General features: G+C 55.7%; 2 protein-coding genes across 6 annotated transcripts; both read left to right on the top strand.

Annotated features, from left to right (window-relative positions):
* The first annotated feature begins 73 nt into the window (after positions 1-73).
* On the top strand, positions 74-4,413 carry MYL6B (myosin light chain 6B). 4 transcript variants are annotated; one of them, XM_060111752.1, is made up of 8 exons: positions 75-160; positions 1,441-1,675; positions 2,388-2,415; positions 2,628-2,771; positions 3,001-3,174; positions 3,704-3,781; positions 3,936-3,973; positions 4,111-4,413. In XM_060111752.1, the coding sequence occupies exons 2-7, from the start codon at positions 1,487-1,489 to the stop codon at positions 3,962-3,964; spliced, it is 642 nt and encodes a 213-aa protein (XP_059967735.1). In that variant the 5' UTR covers positions 75-160; positions 1,441-1,486; the 3' UTR covers positions 3,965-3,973; positions 4,111-4,413. The 4 variants fall into 4 exon arrangements, with proteins under 4 accessions (XP_059967738.1, XP_059967735.1, XP_059967737.1 ...); XM_060111754.1 differs by having other exon boundaries at positions 90-160; positions 1,460-1,675; XM_060111753.1 differs by lacking the exon at positions 75-160 and adding an exon at positions 423-501.
* Positions 4,414-4,514: 101 nt separating this feature from the next.
* On the top strand, positions 4,515-7,676 carry MYL6 (myosin light chain 6). Of its 2 annotated transcripts, XM_060111757.1 has the most exons (7): positions 4,515-4,595; positions 4,866-4,893; positions 5,739-5,882; positions 6,081-6,254; positions 6,352-6,429; positions 6,735-6,779; positions 7,485-7,538. In XM_060111757.1, the coding sequence occupies exons 1-6, from the start codon at positions 4,593-4,595 to the stop codon at positions 6,761-6,763; spliced, it is 456 nt and encodes a 151-aa protein (XP_059967740.1). In that variant the 5' UTR covers positions 4,515-4,592; the 3' UTR covers positions 6,764-6,779; positions 7,485-7,538. The 2 variants fall into 2 exon arrangements, with proteins under 2 accessions (XP_059967740.1, XP_059967739.1); XM_060111756.1 differs by lacking the exon at positions 6,735-6,779 and having other exon boundaries at positions 7,485-7,676.
* The last annotated feature ends 209 nt before the right edge of the window (positions 7,677-7,885 follow it).

The raw sequence follows: 7,885 nt of genomic DNA, 5'->3' as shown, positions 1-7,885 counted from the left end.
GGGCCGGCGTTCGCCCTGCTCTGTAGGGCGGCGTTTCCCGTGAGCCCGCGGGCGCGCGAGGACTACGACTCCCGGCATGCTCAGAGGCCACGGGAATTAACCCTTCAGGGCCCGCGGCTGCCCTGCGCCCCGCCTCCGCCCCTTACCTGGACCCCGCAGGGTGAGTTTTGGGGCGCTGGGGAGGGACTCTTTCCTTTATTTAAGGCTTAAGGGTGTGTGTGTGTGTGTGTGTGTGTGATGTACTCCCGGCTGGAGGAATGATTCTTACTTTCCTAAAATGAGACAATTTTCACTAATGACATTCAAATGCTTTATTTGCGAGTGGGAGACCCAGCATCAACTCTCTGAATCCCAGGGCCTAAGAGGAATCACTACTATCTTCCTCAGAATGCTATCTAAATCGTCTCCTTCTTTACCCCCAGAACAAAAGTAACCGGCCACCCATCCCCTCTTCCATACTCCCCCCATCGACTTCCACCCTTCCCCAGAGCCCCCAGCAAGGTTTGTAACCTGGCTACCGAGTCAGGGTTTTATTATCCCTCCGGTTGGGTGTGAGTACTCAAGGAGCCCAGAGGACCTCTCGCATCTTTTTGGATTAGAGATTTTAGAAATTAGGCCCTTTGCCTCTCAGAGCCTGCCCTTCCCCCCAGGTGCCACCACGGAGTCCCTGCAGGTTCAGCAGGCACCCTACCTTTGTCTGACTTGAATGACCATAGGCTTGTGGACAAGGGTTCCTTCCTTGATCATTGCCTCCATCCCCACCTCTAAAACAACACTGGGCACAAGGGACAATGGTGGGGGGGCGGTCACACTCTTCTGTTGCTATTCTTTCTCTATATTGTGCACAGTTCCAGTTCTGGGCTGGGAGGGAGGGAGTTAGGGGCTTGCGGTATTGAGGATTATTAGGCTGTGGGGTCAACTACCCTGCTCCTCATCCATGGTAAGAGGGAAATGGAAGGGCTGCTTGTTTTCTTCTCCTTTCACTACTCCCAGACTCCACTTGAACAATCCCAGTTCACAAGGCCCCCATCCCTGCCTCAGCCTTCAAGAGTCTAAAGCTGCTAGGAAAAAGGGCCATTCTGAGTCAGGCGGTTGGGGGCCTGAAATGCCTGGATGCCCTTCTTTGCCTTACCCCTATTTCAGTGTTTGTCACTGGCAAGCATCCTATCCTCACCCTGGAGGTTAACGCCCCCATTCTGGGCAGTCTCTGGCCTCCTCCTCCTCCCCCTCCCCCCAAAGTGGCCATTGTTCTGGTCAGCATTTGGGGCGGGGTGGACAGAAGGGAGAAGACCTTGGGGCAGGAGTCCTGAACCGTAGGAGGCCAGGGGAGTGAGGGCAGGCCGTCATATCTCTCCTCTATCTCACCCTCCCCACAGCCAACTGGCTCCCTGCCCCTGCCCCCGCCCCTTGACATCCCAGACTCCCTGGCTATTTAAACAGAGATGGGTGCCCCCATCAGCACACTGTCCTTTGGCCACCGGACATCATGCCTCCCAAGAAGGATGTTCCCGTGAAGAAACCTGCAGGACCCTCTATCCCCAAGCCTGCTGCCAAGCCAGCAGCAGGGGCCCCTCCAGCCAAGACCAAGGCTGAGCCAGTGCCGGCACCAGTGCCAGCTGTCCTTCCAACCCCTGAGAAGACCCGGGAGCCCCCCATCGATCTCTCCAAAGTGGTGGTGAGTCCCTGGGAAATGAGAAAAGAGTTTGGAGGGGGTGGTACAAGGGTGGGATACAGCCGAGGGGACTAGGGGTATCTAGAAGGTACGGAATCGGTAAGCACTGGATAACAGCGGCGCTTTCTCTTAGTACCCCATTTGGAAGCATCCAGGCTTATGACTGCTGTTGTCTTTGTTGTCACGTGTGTGTATGTACACACCCACACACCCCCACCTTCTTACCGACCCTCCTGCTGGAGGCAGGGCCTGTAAGATGGGGAACATCTGGGTTCTGAGGACAGTTTCAAGGTGAAGGGAGGGAGCTGCTGCCTGTGCCTGGCTGACGATTCAACACTAAAGGCCACAGCTCTGAACCCCAGGAGGGAAGGCTGAAGAGGACAGACTTGTTAGACAATCACAGCTGGGGGCCAGGGGTAAATTTAGCTTTTGTTCAGCCCCCAGTTATGTGAGGGATGCAGGGCTTAGGGCAGTAGAGGGAGGGGAACAGGTGGCATGGGATTAACCCCGTTCCCTGGAAACCCTCCCCCCAATAATTCCTCCTCTTGGGATTCTCCCAAGGTCTGGAGCTGGGAATGGGACTGAGGTGGCTGGGCTCCCAGCCTGGTCCCTTTGGGCCCCTCCCCAGAACTGGCTGCCAGTTGGTCGGGAGGAGTGTTGGAGAGGGATTGAATGAGCCCTGTCATCTCTCCTCACCTGCTCTTTTCTTCCACAGATCGAGTTTAACAAGGACCAGCTGGAGGGTGAGGCGAAGCCCCTGAGCCCACTGTCCATCCCAAGTCCCTCTTCAGATCCTCCTTCTAGTCCCCTAACTCCATTCCCGACCTTGAAAACTCCCCCACTAGTACTCTTTGTGTTCCCTGTTCTGCTCAGCTCAAGCACATAGTTTCTGAATCTCCTTTCTCCTGGTGGTGATGGGACCCCTTGTCAACACTGACCCCTCCTTATACTTCAGAGTTCAAGGAGGCCTTCGAGCTGTTTGACCGAGTAGGGGATGGCAAGATCCAGTACAGCCAGTGTGGGGACGTGATGAGGGCCCTGGGCCAGAACCCCACCAACGCCGAGGTGCTCAGGGTCCTGGGGAACCCCAAGAGTGATGGTGAGGGGACCTCTGGGACAATGCGGGTTTTCAGTTTGGTGGTGGAACAGAGGAATGTTGGTAAGGTGACAAAAAATGCTGAGGTGGGTCCCAGGACTTTAGAAACTGTCAAACGCAGGGGCAGAAAAGCATCGTGAATGTTGAAGGGATAAAACCCTTCATGGTGGGTATGGGAGCTGGGTCCTGGGTGACACTACAGTGACGTCTCCTTCACTTCTCTGGTCTCCAGAGCTGAAGTCCCGGCGTGTGGACTTTGAGACTTTCCTGCCCATGCTCCAGGCAGTGGCCAAGAACCGGGGCCAAGGCACATACCAGGACTACCTGGAGGGGCTTCGGGTGTTTGACAAAGAGGCGAATGGCAAAGTCATGGGAGCGGAGCTCAGACATGTCCTCACCACCCTGGGTGAGGCAGGGACCAGAACTCCTGTGGGGTTGAGAGGAGGGGCTGAACTAAGAAGAAGGTTGGCTAAGTAGGCAGAGCCAGGGAGGGATTACTTTCCTGTAGGTCATGGGCAGGAGACTGAGAAGGTCAGAGCCTTGGGGACAATCTGAAGGTGTTACTCCTGCGGAGGCTAAAGTGTGTGGGCTGCAGATGCCTCCCAAAGGGCAGAGGAAAGGGGATGAGGTGGGAGATTTGAGTTTCGGTTTTGGAAGAGATGGTCGTACTCTATGATATGGTATGTCTCTTAATCCTCTGGAATTCAGTTTCCTTAGCTGTCAAAGCTTTCACCGGGTGTAACTGAGGTGAAACGGAAAGCAAGATTCAGGGACACATTCAAGGCATGCTCATTATAGGGAGAGGATTCTCTTGGGGGACTGTTGCTGTGGGCAGGTCTCCAGGGTGGAAGAAGAGGAGGTCCCACTCAGAAGAATGAGGCCTAGGTTGATGAGGGAGGGAAGGCAGGGGCTAAAACGCTGTGTCTGGGGCTCAGGAGAGAGGATGACTGAAGAGGAGGTGGAAGCAGTTCTGGCAGGACATGAGGACAGCAACGGCTGCATCAACTATGAAGGTGAGGGGCCAGAGGAGCAGAAGGGACAAGGGAAGGGGGGAGGCAGGAAGTTCGAGGTATGGGGGTGAGGCACCCTGGGACCCATATTATCTAAAGTCGGGTGGACCATCATCAGGCCAGCTTCTGCAGCCCCTCTTGCCTCCTCTCTCTGCAGCCTTCCTGAAGCACATCCTAAGCGTCTGAGCTCCACAGGTAGGGCCCTCCCACTTCGCCTTGAGAGGCAAGCCTCCTTCCCTTCCCTCAGCCAGGGTGAAAAAGCAGGGAAGTACGTCTGCATGTCCTGCTGCGCGAGAGCGCCAGGATTTGGCAACGTTCATCTTTTTCCACAGGTGCAGTGGGGTCGGACACTGCCCCCCCCCCTCGCCTCCCGCAGGCGAAAGCAAGTTCCTGCCACTAGGAGGCTACTGTTTCAAAATAAAGAGACAGTTCCTCCCTTGGTCTCCGACTCTTGCTTTCTTTATAGGTGGGGGAGGGAAGGAAGGAAAGGGAGGGCTCTCTTCTCCCCCCACCCCTCCGCAAGCCGACATCCTCTAACTTTCTTGCTTCTCGGAGGAGCAGATTCCTGGCGCTCCACTCCACCCTCTTCTGCAGTTTCTGTGCCTCAGATAGGGCTGCTCAGGAGAAATGAACAGCAGTGGGCCCCGTCCACCTCATTACTAATATAGCAGCGTCATCTGCATAAACCCGGGCCAGGATTCCTATTGGCTGGGTCGGCTGGGGGTGACGTCATTGGGACGTACTAAGACTAGGGTTGGGCCCGGAACCGGAGCCATTACTGCAGGAAAAGGTCCCGCAGAGCTGAGCAGTCAAGATGGTGGGGCTCAGCGCTGGGAGGATGAGCGGGATTTGGGGCGAGAGGCGGGAAGCCGGGGATAGGGGGCGGGGAGAAGGCAAAAGGTAGGGGGTAAAGGAACCTGAGGGCCTTACAGGTTGGAGGTGGGGTTGGAGTGTCGGGGTTGCTGTCCTGCTGGGAAGCGGGTCCCCAGCATGGAACGGGAGTTGGTGGTTCAGAGTTCTTGGGCCTGGGATAGAAGCTTGGGGGATTGGAGTTAAGATGCTGACCGCTCCCCTCTTCTCTGAGCAGTGTGACTTCACCGAGGACCAGACCGCAGGTAGGTAATCTGACCCCTATTGAGGTCATGCTTAGGGAGAGGGACACTCCCTCTAGCACCCTCCAGCCACCTGTCTTCTCTTCAGCACCCCCAGGGAGTACTTCGTGGATTCCCTTCTCCCTCCTTCTGGATCTTCCATTTTATTTCTCACTCTTTTTTCCTCCCTTCCCTTGTACTCTAGATCTGAGCCCCAAGCACTGGGTGAGTTTTAGGTGGTGTGGGCATGTGAAACAACTTGGTCACTAATGCCTGTTGTGTGTGGGGCTTGGGGACTGTGTATTAAGCTGCCTGTGCTCCCCTGTTCCTTAGTCAGCTACTTCTGCCTCTTTTCTCCTCCTGTGATAACTTTCCCCCTCCCCCAGCTTGGAATTGTGAAGGCTGTAGACAGCAGTGACCTGTTACTTTGTGAAAATGGAACGGGAGTTTGCTGAGGATACTTCTTTGTAGCTGTACTCTCTGAAAGGTCTCTGTACTGGAGGGGTGGGAAGTGGCAGGCTGGGATGACCCCAGTCCCAGGCTGCTGCTCCCACTTCCTTATAAGGACAGGGCCCAGACAGGGCGGTGGCAAATCCCTGCCCTGAGTAGTGAGGCGAGGAGGCTGGGCAGGCTGCTGCAGGCAGAGGGTATGTAAATTCCTCTGCCAAGGGGAGGAAGGCCGGGTCTTTATGCGGGACACCTGAGTCGGAGGAAGGGACGCTGGATCCCTCTTAGAGGGTTTGGCTGCACAGCGGTATAAATATCTGGTTTCCTCAGCATGATCAAAGTGGAATGGGCCGCAGGGGCTGTAAGGGAGGGTTTGGGTCAACCCCCACGTGCCCAGTGCTGATGTTTATCTGAATCCTCAGAGTTCAAGGAGGCCTTCCAGCTGTTTGACCGAACAGGGGATGGCAAGATCCTGTACAGCCAGTGTGGGGACGTGATGAGGGCCCTGGGCCAGAACCCCACCAACGCCGAGGTGCTCAAGGTCCTGGGGAACCCCAAGAGTGATGGTGAGGGTCCTTAAGAATAACTCTGCAGTGTGGTAGTGGGTCTGCAGTCTTTAGCTAATAGCTTCGCTTTAGCTAAAGCGAACTCAAGCAGCTCTTCTCTAGCAAATCCCAGATAGATTTCTCCTGCCTTGAGTGGGAACCACATAATCCCCAGTCCTGAGAATGCATGTGACCTTGCTTCCACCTCCTTTATGGCAGAGATGAACGTGAAGGTGCTGGACTTTGAGCACTTCCTGCCCATGCTACAGACTGTGGCCAAGAACAAGGACCAGGGCACCTATGAGGACTACGTTGAAGGCCTTCGGGTGTTTGACAAGGAAGGGAATGGCACCGTCATGGGTGCTGAGATCCGGCATGTTCTCGTCACACTGGGTAAGGCTCTGCCCTTCCTTCTTGAGCTGAGGTGCCACCTGATAGACCTCATGTGTCACCCAGTTCCAGAACGCTCACTCTTTCTTCCCGTCTGCAGGTGAGAAGATGACAGAGGAAGAAGTAGAGATGCTGGTGGCAGGGCATGAGGACAGCAATGGTTGTATCAACTATGAAGGTGAGGGACTAACTGGGGTCTCACGGAGGAAGCAGCCATATAGGGCAGGTCAAGCGCAGCATTTGGGGCTTTCCCTGTCCCTGGATTCAGGCTCCAAAAAGTGCCAACAGGCAAGGGGCAGGGCCTGGCCCAGCCCAGGAGTGGGAGGCCAGGGGGGTATGACAGGAAAGGAAGGGCTTATGTGGCATGAAGGGTGGGAAAGGGATGGGAAGTAAAATAAATGGATGTCTAATCCCTCGCCGCCTGACCCCTTCACCCCATGTCTGTGTCTTGTCTTCACCATTAATGTCTCTTCCTTCCTGCAGCGTTTGTGAGGCATATCCTGTCGGGGTGACGGGCCCATGGGGCGGGTACGGCTCCTCCCAGCCCCCCTTCTCTAGTTGACCTCCCCAGTGTTTTTCTTCCCAGCCTTTGCTCTCTAGCCCCTGCCCTTCCCCTACTACCATCTGACTTCCTCCTGGCATGTCTCTGCATGGAGCTGACTGGGGAGGGGAGGGGTTCCTCAAAGAGGAAGACAGCCTGGGGGTGTGGTACCTCCTTCTCTCCTAGAATGGGCCCTGAGGTTTTGCTTCTTAGGGCGCTGGTGTCTGGGAACTCACACCAGCCTATCCCAGTCTTGCTTCATGGTCATCCTTTAGCCCGGGAGCACGGGCAGCTGGCAGAGCGGGGTGGGTTGCCTGTCCCACTGTGCTACTGTAGCTGAAGTCTCTTTCCCATCCTTCTGCTGGGCAGCTCGGAGGTACCCTAACCCAAAACTCTGTCTTCTCCTCCCGCCAATGGCTGACAGTAGCTGTAGGTGTAGTTGAAAACTCTTCTGCCTCTGCTGTGTTCTTGCTGCTCAGGGTGGGGTGGGGAAATAACAGCTGGTGGGAGGGGAGCTGGGGGCTGAGAGGACTGGTCAGACTCAAGGTGGCCCCTCTGCAAACTGACCCCAAGGTTGGTTGCTGCGGGCACATTCCTTCTTAGGCTACCTTTGTGGTCTTGTGGTCTCCTGGCCCCTGGTGGACCCCTCCCCTTGGCCCTGCTCCCTGGATCACCCCCTCTCCTTTCCACAGAGCTCGTCCGCATGGTGCTGAATGGCTGAGGACATTCCCAGTGTGCACGGAAACCACACCTTCCCTGTGGGAGACTGTGTATGTAGCCCCAGAGGCCTCCTAGGTGCTCTTGTCACAGTACTTTTCCCAGATTGTCGCTCTTGGATGATGTTTGCCATCAGCATTCACCAAATAAACTTGCTCTCTGCCCTACATGCGGTTCTGCTTTCCTTCTTGAGCAGGGTGAAGGGGAGGACAGTCTGGGGTCAATGGACCAGAGGCTGGGGAAAGCCGGCCGGCAAAGGGCCTCTAGGAACCATCTTTGCCTGATTTAAGAAATGCTGGCCTTAGTTATTGATGCTACAAAGCCTACCCCTTGGGGATTAGGAAAGCCATAAATCCCTGTAGCACCAACGCTGGCC

The sequence above is a fragment of the Mesoplodon densirostris genome, chromosome 11 (genome assembly GCF_025265405.1).
Source record: "Mesoplodon densirostris isolate mMesDen1 chromosome 11, mMesDen1 primary haplotype, whole genome shotgun sequence".
Lineage (NCBI taxonomy): Eukaryota > Metazoa > Chordata > Mammalia > Artiodactyla > Ziphiidae > Mesoplodon > Mesoplodon densirostris.
Note: the sequence above shows the minus strand (reverse complement) of the source record. Positions and strands in the feature narration are given on the sequence as shown.